Source organism: Dicentrarchus labrax, unplaced genomic scaffold (assembly GCF_905237075.1).
Source record: "Dicentrarchus labrax unplaced genomic scaffold, dlabrax2021, whole genome shotgun sequence".
NCBI classification, from domain to species: Eukaryota; Metazoa; Chordata; class Actinopteri; family Moronidae; genus Dicentrarchus; species Dicentrarchus labrax.
The window spans coordinates 26,117,688-26,131,891 of record NW_026136701.1 but is presented as its reverse complement, the minus strand read 5'-3'; the positions used below and the strand labels follow the sequence as shown (position 1 = coordinate 26,131,891).

Below are 14,204 nucleotides of genomic sequence, written 5' to 3'. Positions count from 1 at the left end.
CCCATGGTGGGACAAAGACCACTCTGTGGGTCCCCCCCCCATCAATACCCCACCTCCGTTAAAGCCTCAAATACCTGCACAGGAACCCTGATAAGCTCCTGCTCAGGTGTCACCTGATAGCCAATAAGACCTGGAGCGAAGGGGCTAAAGGTGCCTCCCCACACTCGCCTCCTCAGGTAGGCTGATAAACACAGTTGGTGCAGCTGAGAGTTTATTCTGACGGGAAACAAGACGACAACAGGCTGCTGGTGTCCGTCAGAGCTGGTCCATTACAATGAGAGCAACACGGACCGTCAGTCAATGAAGAAACGTGTAATAAGGTAAGATCTTCTCGACCTTCTTTAAAGTTTTGTGAGTTATTCATCTTTGTCGTCTGTGATTGTGTATTTCGTGTGTTTTTGTCCAAAAGAAGCTCAGATAAATCGACTGTATGCGATTGTTCAGCAGCAAAATGGAGAATTCAGCAGCTAAAGAGCAGCTGGAGGAGACCAAAAACAGAGCTAATCGAAGAGAGAATAATGCTAATGTTGCTCTGCTGGTTGTGGCAGATGTTTCCAGTTGTTCCAAGTTTTATTAATTTATTTGTAAGTTGGAACCACGAGGGAAGAGATAATAATGGCTGTTATTGATTGTAAACAGTTTGATTATTAAGACCCCAAACACAACAAAACCCTAATTCTGTTTTATTCTTTATAACACATTTAAGTGCTTCTTTCTTAGCATCAAGCTAGCTGTGTGCTTATGTGTTTAGGAACACTGAGATTATCACTGAAACAAACTTTCTAATTATAAATTGAATAATTGGTGGCGATGAACACATTTATATTGATGTTTTAATATCTTTTACCTCAATCGACCTCCGCGCTGACCTCAGAGGTACCGATAACTTCCTCTTGCTCGCACTGAAATGGGTTCAGGGCTCGAATAACATTGATGACGCACTTAAAGCTGCAGGTGGGCCGAGCGGTTTGAAGCCATTAAGAGACACAGAACCATGTCGTTTGGCGGGAGCTCTGAGAGTTAAAACTGAACCGTTCTCCCTCTGAATGCAGGTTCAAGTCATGTTTCTGATATGGATTTTCGTGCTATCTGCTGTTCCAAACGGTGAGTTCCCAAAAACGCACGAATGGACCAAAATCCATTAAATAAAGTTATTAATATTATAAAAAACTCCTGATTTAGTTATTGAAACTGAAGTTAAAGGCGTATAAATCAGTGACATTATGTAATATGACGGTTTACTGATGTGTTAAATGTTAATCAGTTCTTCATTATTATAATTAATTATCTTCATCTTCAGCACTTTATGCTGGCTCCATCTTCTGCCCGGACCCGGAGGGCGGCGAGCAGAAAGAAGATCACGTGACCGGTGAGGATGAACCGTTGTGAGACTCAGAGCCTTGATTATTATTAATTAATGAATCAGCTGATTAAAGTTGGTGATTGAAAAGAGTTTAAAGGGTCAGTATGTGTTCATATACAGATACATATCATCTGTTTATATTTATTATCTAAACTTTATGCTGATCTTTGTTATATAAATAGATAATATGCCTTTAAATCCAAATGAACAGACGATGTAAACATTCGGGGGTTTGACCAACTCTAGCAGGCGTTTGCGGACACGTTCGCTCAAACCACTTGAGATAAAATCTGTTCTTGATGTGGGAAAAATGTTTCATCTCGTTTCTGTCTTCATCATTCTGAGAACATAATAAATGTTGAGGATAAAGGAAGTTTCACTCCTGCCTCCTAAAAAAGAGGCAGAAATTGTCTGTTGTTGTTAAATAACATATTATACATACGTAGGGCAGGAGTTCGGTGTCGTAGAGCTCACAGAAGGAATGTTTAAACAGATAAAGCTGCTACATGTGAATCAATACAACAATAATCTGTAAATCAAAGAGTTTTTCTTAAAAACTGTGAATTGAATATTAGGACAACAGAAGAACTTTCACTACTTTCATTATATGAGATTTCTTTAGGGAACAGACTGTAGGATAAATTTAGCTAGTTTATTAGCTAGCATTTAGCTAACACATCAGCTCACTTACTGTTGTGGTTGTCTTATTAACATAGATTAGCTTAGCATATAGCATATCTCAGTACAGGAAAGGAGGAAATTGACAGAGGCTTGCTCAACTGTTATTGGAGCACATAGCAAAAAGGGGCGGGGCTTATGAAGTGCCAGTTGTTTAGAAAATCAAAAGTAAATTTGAAAACAATAACCGTGTGAATGAAGTAAATCTGATTGGGTCGGTGTGTCTGCAGACTGAAACCTTGTTTCCTCCGTCAGCCTCTTTGTGCCCTTAACATGAAGGTGGACCTTTAGTCCTGATCGGCACTGTTGGTACATCTGGCCTGTGGAGAGCATGTGGCCTAAATAAATCCCCGGCCTGCATGCTCCTCTGGACTCGGGTTATTGGAACCTGCCGGCAGGATTATCTGATTAAATCGCTCCGACTGCAAGATGGAGGAAATCGAGTTGTTGAGGTTTGTTCCTCTGACGGCCTCTGTGTGTTTCCCTCCTCTTCCTGACTCAGACTGCCTCGGTCTTCGGTTCACATGGCTCCACTCGGTCTTCGATAATTTCCCCTCGCTGCTGAATTTTGCTCTGAAGCTCCGCTGCGAGACGGGGCTTTGTCCGCGAGACCTGGAAGATTACGGCTGCTCCTGCAGATACGCGGCCACCGGAAATCCCTTAGATCCTCTGGATGCGTGAGTAAAGACTGAAGCAGCTGTTGAATGTAAAATACATCATGTCGGCTTTAAATGAGTCCAGAGGCCAGAGGCTGGTTCGGGCAGAGCAAGCTGGGAGAGTCTGAAATGGGCAGAAAGACATTCAACAAGCAGCTGGAGAGTGAGGTTTTAAAACATAAGAGAGTTATTGGTTACAAAACATATTTTATTAATTTAATAAAGTGACAGATGACAGATCAACAGCAACAGGAAATTCAGTTTTTTCAGGCTTCGCTCTAATATTTTCATTTTCTTGTGATTTCTGGATAATTATATTACCAAAAACCAATATTGTTCAAATGTTTGCAAGATAAGTCGCTTTGTTTTAAAGGATGAAGAGCTGAAAAGGTTCAGAATCACTGCTTTAAACAAAAACGCAGTTCCTCTAACGGCCACTAGAGGCGGCTAACATCAGGTTTCAGATGTAACCAGCTCCTTAATAATTAATGTACAATAACTAGCAACAGCAACGTCGCTTATCTTTAACCATCTTCAGTATGTGGTTATCTTCTCAACATAGATTAGCTTAGCATATAACTCCAGCAGTAAGTCTCCTTAAGGCCTCATATTAACTTTACAGCAGAAATAAACATGTTTACAGCCTTTTAGTCTCCAGAGCTAATCTCCCCGTTCATAACTGTCCAATTCTGTTTAAATTATATTAAAGCTTTATGACCTATACTGCCGCAGCCACCAGGGGCAGAAGTGATATATATATATAATATGTATATATGTATATATATGTACATAAACAGTCTGTATTTCAGTGCCATCTGCTGTTAAAAGTCTGAAGTATCTCTCATTTCTTCTTTGCTGCAGCTGCTGTGAGACTCACAGGTTGTGTTACCAGAACGTCGCCCCCTGCAGGCAGCAGCTGCCTCCGCTCCTGGATAACTTCACCTGTCCGGCAGCAAACACCAGCTGTGGTGAGCTGAGAGTGAAATCACTTCCACTCGTGTCTGAAAAAAGAAAATATTTCACAGAAACTTGAATTATTGCTTTAATGAGAGTAAGATTTACTGTAACTGTAGGTTTTCTGAAGGTAAACGTGTCCTGCTGCTGTCACACCAGAGAAAATAAAAGTCGTCCTACATAAATTGGTCTTTCTGTTGTCTTGGAGACGGTGGCGATTGGTGTCAGCAGAGGTTCTGTGAGTGTGACCAGGCCGCCATCGACTGTGTGACTCAGAGCTCGTACAACTCAACCCTGAGAGGCCTCGCCGACTCGTCCTGCTTCGCCACAAATCACACAGGTAACTTCCTCCAAGGACCAGCAGACAGCAGCCTCTGTGCAATAGAAACATACTACAGGCAGAAACATTGTTTATGCAGTGGTCAGTTTGGAGATTTTGGGTTGTTTTGCTTCTATAACACGTCTTCTTTCAAACTAATGGAAAGAAAACACCCAAAATACAAAATTAGATGTTTATTTTACTTCACTTTGTCTGTTTGTGTTTGTAGATTTCACCAAAATGTTGTATCAGAAAAAAAACTAATTTGCATATTTAAACATAAAATGTCAGAAAACGTTATCATAATTGTCTCAATGAAAGTAATCAACTTTTCATGTTTCATGCGGATATCTATTAGATAAAATATTTTACTATATTAAATGTCAATGTTTAATATTTATAAAGGGTTTGTTCATGGTAAACCTGGTAAAAATGTATTATTTTATGGCTGTTGACAGTATTTTCTGATATATATATTTTGTAGATTTAACTATTTTGAACCTAGCTCTATACAATATTCAGATTTCTGCTCCATATATACATATGAATGCCTTGATTGCATATTTAAACTTAAAATATCAGGAAATCAAATACAAACAATAATTGTCTTACTGTGAGTAATCAACTGAGGAACTATTAAGAAGAATATGATGACTATAAACATGTACTTTAATTATTTATCAACAGTCCCATTAATTAATTGCCAGAATTTTAGACTACTTTTTAATCTTATGATACAATATTATCATGTGTATTAAACACACGTACTATGTACATATTATAATATATTAGACTATAATGAAACACTCTGAGTGCTATAGACAATAGACCTCCGCCCTGGATCTAAAACTCAGAGCCGGCACCTACAGTATCCGATATAGTTGGGGGAAAAGTAATCAGTAAAATCTTAAAATCAATCTCTAAACGTACTCAGTTTGAAGACTAAAGAGTGAAGTAATGATGTGATCATGTTGTTTCTGTTAGCAGCAGTTGGATCATTAACTTTCTCTCTCAGTCCAACAGCAGACTGAATCTCATTAGTCTCATTCTGTGTTTCAGATGTGCTCGGTGGCACCGTGGAGACCGCCGAACTCTTCAGAGGTGAGTCTGAGTGACGTCAGCGCCCGTCGGTCTGAAACTATGATCGAATGACGCTGAGTCAGGGAGCTTTCGAGAGGACACGACCACCAAAATGTCAGCGTCAGCTCTCTCCAGACAGTGCGTCAGTTTGTGAGCGGGGTCAGCGATTGATTGGGCCGGAGCGCAGGAGGCTGAGTCACACCTCTGTGGCCCTCGGCCAATTAAAACAATGACCTCTTGGTGTTTAATCCCGAGGCTTCCTGCCCACGCGCAGCTGGAAAAACAAAAATCAAAGATTGTACAGAGTGTCTTTGATCCGTCAGGTCCAAATATAGACGTTCTGCTCCAGCTGAGTCGGTTGGAGAGAACCAGGAGAAGTTGAGGTGGATGAGTTTATTAAAGTGGAGGAGCCGGTTGGAGGCCTGTCAGACAGTCTGGAGGGGCTGCGACCCGAGCTGCTGCTAACGTTAGCTCAGCTTGTTTATCTGATAACTTAAGATCCAGACGTTCGATGACTGAAATCCTTCATCCGGTTCAAATCTAGAGTTAAAAGGCACCAAGATCTAAACAATAATAAAATATGTGGCTTCAGACTGGATAACAGCTAACAGACAGAAGCTAAAACTAACAGGTCCCAGGTTATGATATCATGCTAACGGACTTTATGCTTTATGTTGAAGTGACTGTTTGGAGTATATTAATCTATATGCAGACTGAATTGATCCGGTATCTGTTGGTTTAATCCGGTCGTTCTTCCTTCCAGATGTTCTCTCAGCAGGAAACGACTCTGAGAGCTTCCAGATCTCCAACTCTTCGCTCCTGTCAGCAGGTAAAACATCTGTTTGTGGTCGAACTGATGTTAGATGGTTTATAAAGGCCGAAGAAGCAGCTTTCAATGATCAGTGCGTCTTTGGGTTTGACTGTTATTCTGTCTGTCCGGCAGAGATTGACCTGCTAATGACCGGCAGAGTGGATAACCAGAGCGACACCACAAGGATGGACGGTGACCTCGCCACCCCACCACCGGGCCCGCCCCTACTGCTGGCGACCGCCGGTACGCTCTGTAATTGGCCCACGGGTCACAGGTTTAACACAGGGATGAGCAGAGGTCAGAACCTGGGTGACTTAAAGATAGCGGGGTCCAGCATGAGTGTATGACGGGCAAGAGCCATACGAACATATTCAATCTGAAGTGGTTTGAACACACAGAGCAAAAAAGGAGCCAAAACCGGCAATACAAACCACCTCAGTACTTTATTATTAGAGGTTTTATTCTCTGGAAAACGTATCAGCGTCTATGTTTGTTAATTGTTCTCTGGTTTGTGTTTCCAGAGGAGTTTGAGGAAGGCGAAGGTGGCGCAGAGGAGGTCGAAGAGGAAGAGGCAAGTCTCATCCCTCGAGGTAAAACAGTTGCATTACTCAGCCTCTTGTTTTCCATCTGTACGTACTTACTGTGATCCTCCCTCAAGTTCTTTTCTGGCAAACTTGTGTTTTTTGCAAGCTGCTCATAATTACATTTGGCTCGAGCTGACGGTTTTTTGGCAGCTTCCAAAACACCAGAAATAATTTCCCCCGCTGTTCGTCTCCTGCTGCTCGGTGACTCACCGTCGGCACAGACGTTTCCTGACGCGTTTTTTTTTTATTCGTCTTCACTTTTACAGATTTGAATGAGGCAGCGACGGAGGAAGCACTCGAGCTGGAAGAGATAAATAAAGATCAGACGACCCACAATCCTTCAGCGATCGGCCCCGGTGAGCCAATAATATCCTTCGTCTCAATTGATAACAGGAACGTACTCAGTCTTTAATATAAAGGAACAGTTGGTGTTTTTATTCACACGATTCCTATAACAGTGATTCAGTCAATGTTCAATTCGTAAAAACCTCTGAAAGAAAGTGAAGCATTTAGATGTTTGGTTTGTTTCAAATAAACAGAAAAAAGAGGAAAGAAATAAAAATAAGATTTACTTGAAAAATTAAGCTGAAGGCAGAAAAACACTATTTTATTTTATTTAAAACAAAAAATTTAAAAAAACAACTACAATTGAAAAGTTGAATTAATGAGCGATGAAACAATTTAAAACACTCGCTGCTGCTACAGTTTTACTTTATCTGATATATACCCAGTTAGCTTATGGAAGCTAATGTTAGGCACATTAGATATTGTTGTGTAACTGACGTTACTGAGTCAGTTTACGATGTTTATGACGCTAAGCTTTTGCGACTGTTACAGATCAGCATTTATAACATCACGTTTTAGGTCTATATTAATTTATTACAGCAAAAACACAAAGTCGACTTATTTGGAAGAATAAATCTGCTTTAGCTTTAGCGCATTGAGTTCAATAGTGACCAATGAAAATGAAGGACGCTAATAAACTGTAATTTTTTCTAGCTGGGGATGCTAAGTAGGTTAGCTTGCTAGGATAATTGTAGCTGTATTTGTTGTTGTTCTGAGCACTAAAGTTGGTCAAAGAGCTCAACGATTTATAAAACACAACAATGTTTCGTGCCTCATTGACTCCATTATAAAGATAGTTTGACTAGCAATTAGGTTTGTAATTAAAAGATGACATCCAAAACCAAAGTTTGAGATACAACTGCCGTGTTTTCAATGGTATTTTGAACAGAATTGAAAAACTGATGTTTTTATTAGTAATGTGAGAAACATTTGTGAGGTAAAACTCAAATAACACAACTGTATTTTAAGTCAGTTCATCAGCTCAGAGATTATATTAAACACTCGATTCCAGATTCGGTTTTATTCGATGGAGAAACAGCGAGCGAAGGAGAATCCGAGCCGACCGAACTCTCCTCACTGAGCTTTGGAAACACGGAGACGTCTTCAACAGCTTCGACTCGGACTGCAACTCCCAGAGAGCCGACCAGTTTGGAGGAGTCGTCTGAGGAAGGTGATTAGGAAATATTTTTCATATTTGTTTTAATGAGGAAAATGTTTCACGTTAGCTTAATTTATTATGAACTTTTTACATTTGACATTACATTTGAACACATAAGCAAATGAAAAAGATTCTAAATGTACCAAAACACGAACAAAAAAATAATCAATCACAGTTTGGGGACATTGAAGGACATAAATCAAAGTTTATATATATTATACATTACCGCTGCTAAAAGGCTGTGGAAGCAGAGCGAATACCCAAATTATTAAGAATGAGACATTTTTAGAATAAAAAACAAAATGAAAACGAAAAAGCTTTTTTTAATTTAAAAAAATAAAATAGAATAATATATTTGTAGAAAGAGGGCAGCTGTAAATACAAACTCCTGAGAATTACATTTTACTTTATTTGGAATAATTTAAGCTATTTTTCTTACGGAAACAATAAAAATTATGATTGAAAAAAGGCAAAATCGATTTAAAAAAGTTTAGATTAAAGGCAAAAAATTCTCTTTAGAAAATATTTATAGAAATAAAGCTGCAATGTACATCTGCACTTAATCTGTAGATGTACAATAATAATAATATTTATATATTATTATTTATTAATTAAATCTGTGCAGGTTTGATCATCACAACTTCAGCAAAACCACAAATCAGTCCATCTGAGAGAAGAACAACCACACCCAGTGCCCCAACCTTAAAGTCATCTGAAGAAGAAGAAGAGGAGGAAGATGGTGATGAAGAGCAACAGGAGGTTTCAGATGAGCACGGTGAGATGAGGAACTGATTCAGGCTTTAATAAAAACCAGCAACATGATTAATTCTGGTCTTTAATGATGAAGAAGAATGTATTAATGTCTGACTTCTGAAGGTCTTTGTGTTCACCTTCACAGCAGCAACACCTTCGGCTTCAGAGGAGGGTGTCGGCGAGGAGAGCGCCAGTGTCCTGAGGGCGACTGAAGGTTCGGCTCACTGGGGCAGAAATGTTGTTTTTAATCCATAAAAAGATCCAGAAAGCAGCTTTAACAAAGTCTGAACCGAACCCCCGAACTGAAGGGTTAATTTGGATTTATTGAAGTTTCGCCCTAAGTTCGAAAAAATGTCAAAATGTAAATTAAAAAAATAAAAAAAGGTTTTTGGTAAAGTAATTTAGATACTTAGCAAATATAACTAATTACTATTTTTCATTAACGTGCCCAACACTGGATATATAACGCTTCAGTTTCCTGTCTGACGATTAGGTAAAGCTGTGAAAATATCCTACAATAGAGCACCCTTAAACTGATATTGATCTTTTTATGTGGCTAAAATATATTTTGCTGTGCTGATCGATACCTGGCAGCTACAGCTGTTTACCTTAGCTTAGCATAAAGACAGGAAACGGCTTGCAACACTTAGCCTAGAGCTCAAATCAAGTAGAATTTTTAATTTAATTTAAAAAATGTAGATGGTAAATACTGGTTTATGGTACTTACAATTACAAACCACATGAGCTAATGTAATCTGAGTGAGGGGCTAAAATGAAATTACAAATTTTCCAGGACAACATAGATTATTTCCAGGGTGTTTTGTCATTTAATCAATTTCCAGGTGTTTCCATGACTGGAAAACTGGAAAGGTTTAATTAGCACAGTAATACCATGTTCTGTCTAGCTAGTTAGCACTAGCACATTAAGGAGAGTCCACAATGTAATATGTGAACATAAAGACAAAGATTTATTTAAATAAGTTAGTTTTTACTCTAACCGCTCTCTCTGTAATCTGGCCCAGAAATTATTACCACGGTGACAACAAGATCCTCACCAAGAAGCTCTGGACCGGAGAACAACCCCGTCAGAACCACCACAGCTCCTCCTGACGCGTCCCGGGAGGAAAACATCGAACCAAAGACGCTCGCCACCGCCATCGGTGCTCCTCTCGGCCCCCTGAGCCAAGGTGAGGCAGCTGCACGTCACTGGGAAAAAACTGTCTTTGGAAAATGAAATCACAGAACGTTAATTAAACGTTTGACCCAAACTGGAGATTTAAATGTGGAAAGTGACGTATATACACAAACATATATGTGTGAAAATGAGATGTGTTGTTCTTGTCTTGCTCTTGAGTGTTTATCATCTCAAGAAATTAAAAAATATTTTATTTTTCTCCAGATAACGAGATAAATTAATCAGTTAATCAACTTTTGTTATCCTAAATTAACGGAATAATTAAAAACTGTTTGAATGTACGACCGTTTAAGGCTTCCGTAGACTGCTCTGAATAATGAATAAAACTATATTTAATCATCAGGACGACTGACTCAACAACCAACAACCTTACCGCCAACGTCAATGAGCAGCGTCTCTCAGACGACGGCAGGAAGCAGAGTCACCGCCATCAACTCGAGACCGGAGGCTGCCACGTCCTTCCGAACCACGACGCCAACCGCCATCAACTCGAGATCGGAGGGCGCCACTTCCTCCCGAACCACGATGCCGACCTCGCACACGACGGCGGAGACCGAATCCGAAGAGGAGGAGCCAGAGAAAGCTCCATGTGAGGAAGGAGAGCTGGTAGACAGCTCGCAGGAGAAAGAGACTGACGGTAAATTAGAGTTAAAATACATAAAAACACACAAACGGCGTTTTCTTCCTCCTCGTTTGGCCCCTTCATTGATTTCAGTTAAATAAAATTTTAATAAAAAGAATAAATTAAAAACCTCTCGTGGGTTCAATAAAGTCAATTATATTCTAAAAAGGTATAAAAGTTAAATGAAGTAATCTGTGAACTCTAATGACGGCCAGAAGAAACACCAGCACATAAAGAACTTTAACTATAAATTCACATTTTCTCAATAAGGAATAAATTAAATAATTAGAAATGATTTCATGTTTTCTTTCTTGGCTCGAAGCTTTTTTGTGTTTGCAGGTTGAACGTGACCCCAGTTGTATATACACAGAGGCCTCATTTATAAACATATTGTTAGTTCATTGATTATATTGATGCCGAATTGATCAGAAGACTGTCGATGTGTGATTATCTCGTGTTTCTAGACTGACGTGTTTTTACGAACATTTAAGGAATCATTAAAATATCACATTTCTTAAAGGGAGTTTGGCGCAGGGAGATTTTCAAACTGCTGTATTTACATTTTTCACAAATACAGAAACACTAAAGTATGATAATGTTGTCTGACATTGACTGCTGTTAGTTATTGATTTGATTAATGGTTTAATAATGTATGTATTGATCACTGATGATTGCTGATCAGGCTAATTATAAGCTTATTGAAGATTGTAGAAACTACAGAACCAGAACTAATAATTTTATATATAATACTGCAATAAACTGAGATTTATTGTGAAAGAGCAGCTTTATTGATCATGGATGAAGGAAATGGAAACATAAATCACTTAAAACAAGTCTAGACGTTCTTACAGATAAACATTTCCAAAGTAAAGTTTTATAAATAATTACTTATACTTGGTTTTTAAGTCATACTTACTGTTTGGTAAGTTACTAAATGAAATCACTTGCACACTGCTGAAACTAAGTACAACAGGCTTATTAATTAGTCTGATCAGTCACCATCAGTAATCAATACACACATGATTAAACGATTAATCAAACTAACAGTTAAGATCAGACTACCTTATCTTACTTTAGTGTTTCTGTAGCGGTGACGAAACTTTAAAACTTACACACAGCAGTTTGAAAATCTCCCTTTAAGAAACGTGATATTTTAACAAATTTCTTACACGTCTGTAAAAACACGAGATAAAGAGCGTCATACCCCAACAGTCTGACTATCGATTCGGCATCAATACAATCAATATTTTGTACATAAAACATATCTCTAACGTGTCCTCTATGTCTCTGTAACGATGGTATTTAAGCTGCTGTGTGTTGGCAGACTGGGACGTGGCTCAGAAGAGGACGGTGCCGTTCTTCGCCTGGTCCCTGCTGGAGTCTGTCGGGCTGTCAGAGATTCAGCTACAGCCGGCCGACAGCAAAGGTAAAACGGCCGCACGCCGCTGATGGATGTCATTAATGTCAGGTAACGAACTAACCTGTGTTTTTCCCTCCAATCAGAATGCAGTCGCTCTTTCACCGTGTACGGCAACGACGGGCGAGCCAGCCAGGAGATGCCGGCTTTCGGGGAGATGCTCCACTGCCTGACGGGTCGATGCCCGCACGAGTACGAGATGTACGGCTGCTACTGCGGGCAGGAGGGCGGCGGTCCGCCTCGGGACCAGCTGGACAGGTGAGCATACAGGAAGTGATGATGACTTATATCATCTGAGGAAGGTTAGATTCTGTGATTGAGCGTAGAAGAGAAGAAGTGAGATAAAATACAGAAGCTAATTTATGTCAGGAAGAAAAATTTAAAATACAACTATAGAGTCAATGATTAAAGTCAACATTTAGATTTTTTTTGCCTGAGTTTGAAAAGACAGCCTTTATATGGAAGCTCATTTATGTAAATCAATAAATAAGTCATAAATATTGACTATAAATCTCACTTATGTGATACAATTCTGAGATATTAAAGAACACTGAGCTTTTTCTAATGTAATAAAAGACTAAATTGAATGAAGTCTGGTTACTGTAAAACCATAATAAAGCCTTAATATGATGTAAACAGGTGAGTTATATAAAGATTAACCCCTCGTACAGTTACTTATGGACTCACTGCTGGAGCCTCTAGTGGCCATCAGCTCTGCTGCTCTTCATCAGGTCTGCTACTCTTCATCAGCTCTGCTACTCTTCATCAGGTGCTGTTTCTTCCATCACTGCTGCCTGAAGCAGATAAGCTCGATGGGCTGCAGGGCGGACAGGAAGCTCAATGCTCAGATCTCCTGCGAGGGCGCCAAACCTCGATGTGAGTACAGATACAATGATGGAAGATAATGATTAAAGTAATGATGATTAGAGTAATGACGGAGTTTATATGGAACACCATTTATGCCAAGAGGAGAAGATAAAAAGATCACACAGAAACAGTTTTTCTGAATAAGTTCTGACTTACATTTAACACATTTAGGATCTGATGAAACCTTCCTCACATTGATCGTTTATCTCGATGAAACAACTCTTTTTTTTTTTTTTTTTTTTTTTTCTTTAAAACTCCCCAGGAAAAACCACGGTTGTCGAACCCGGCACTCTACATCTGTCAGGTCGGGGTCTTATCGTGTCTGAACCAGACATATAACTAACATAAGAAAAACAGCAAATTTAACTTTTATTTTTCAATTTGATCTACATAAATACAGGCATATGTATGTATTTTATTCTACAGGGGATCAATCTTATCTTATTTTGAAATAAAGCCACATTGGCGAGAGTCAAACAAGATTCAGAATAATTTTACATTATAAGAGCTGAATATGACCCGGAGGTCTCTCTCTCTCTCTCGACCTTTGACTCTGTCCCTCTCCCCCCTCAGGTCAGGGCGTCTCCGTGTGCGACAAGCTGCAGTGTGTGTGTGATAAAACGACGGCAGAGTGCATGGCGGCGGCCCACTTCAACCACAGCCTGCCGTTGCAGCGGTGCCGTGGCCCTGGACCTCCCTGCCGCCGGGCCAGCAGACCCCCCAAACCACGAGGGCCTCCTCAGTCCAGCGAGGAGAGTGAGGAGCAGCAGGGAGGAGGATCCGACATGGAGAAACCCATAAAGGAGGAGACGGATACAAACACGCCACCGCTGCCGCCACACCGAGGTCTCAGCAGGTGAGTGGTAGATGTTTTATTATATTTTATTTATTAGTACGATCAGTTATAGTATGAAAACAATTGATAAAGTTTAGGTTACATTTTGCTAAACTATATAAATACATAACACAGACATAGAATTGTATTGAAAGTTCCTAAAAATATCAATAAAACTAATTTCTGATCAATAAAATCATCTGTTAGCGTCTAAAACGTGAAAATCTCTCCGTTTTTGAAGCTTTTTACTCATTAATTCTCCGTCTGTCTGCAGTGAGGAAAGTTCTAACCTGAAGGACGAAGACAAGTCAAATCCTCCTGTTGGATCATACGTCAGCTCCACACTTCCTGACCCTCCTCTTCCTCCTCCTCTTCTTCCTCCTCCTCCCTCCAGCGAGCAGAGCAGAGAGCCGCCGACACACAGCGGAATTCAAACCCACAACCACAGGCCGAGTGTGGTGCCGAGCCACGGGCACCGACCAGCGGGGAGACCAGAAGGGACCGGGATGAAGGAGGAAGAGGAGGAGGAGGAAGCGGGGGGAGAGGAAGAAGAAGAAGAAGAGGGG

General features: G+C 39.9%; 1 protein-coding gene across 1 annotated transcript; it reads left to right on the top strand.

The window, feature by feature from the left end:
* Nucleotides 1-130: 130 nt before the first annotated feature.
* Nucleotides 131-14,168, top strand: oc90 (otoconin 90; the record flags this gene model as incomplete). Its single annotated transcript, XM_051409648.1, has 21 exons — nucleotides 131-320; nucleotides 1,053-1,104; nucleotides 1,301-1,369; nucleotides 2,544-2,718; nucleotides 3,559-3,665; nucleotides 3,860-3,991; nucleotides 5,030-5,071; nucleotides 5,814-5,879; nucleotides 5,994-6,104; nucleotides 6,383-6,451; nucleotides 6,712-6,801; nucleotides 7,803-7,961; nucleotides 8,575-8,724; nucleotides 8,848-8,916; nucleotides 9,725-9,889; nucleotides 10,241-10,534; nucleotides 11,844-11,945; nucleotides 12,023-12,194; nucleotides 12,706-12,812; nucleotides 13,377-13,659; nucleotides 13,913-14,168. Coding segments are annotated over exons 2-21 (2,661 nt in total), but the record flags the coding sequence as incomplete, so codon positions are not given.
* Between the last annotated feature and the right edge of the window lie 36 nt (nucleotides 14,169-14,204).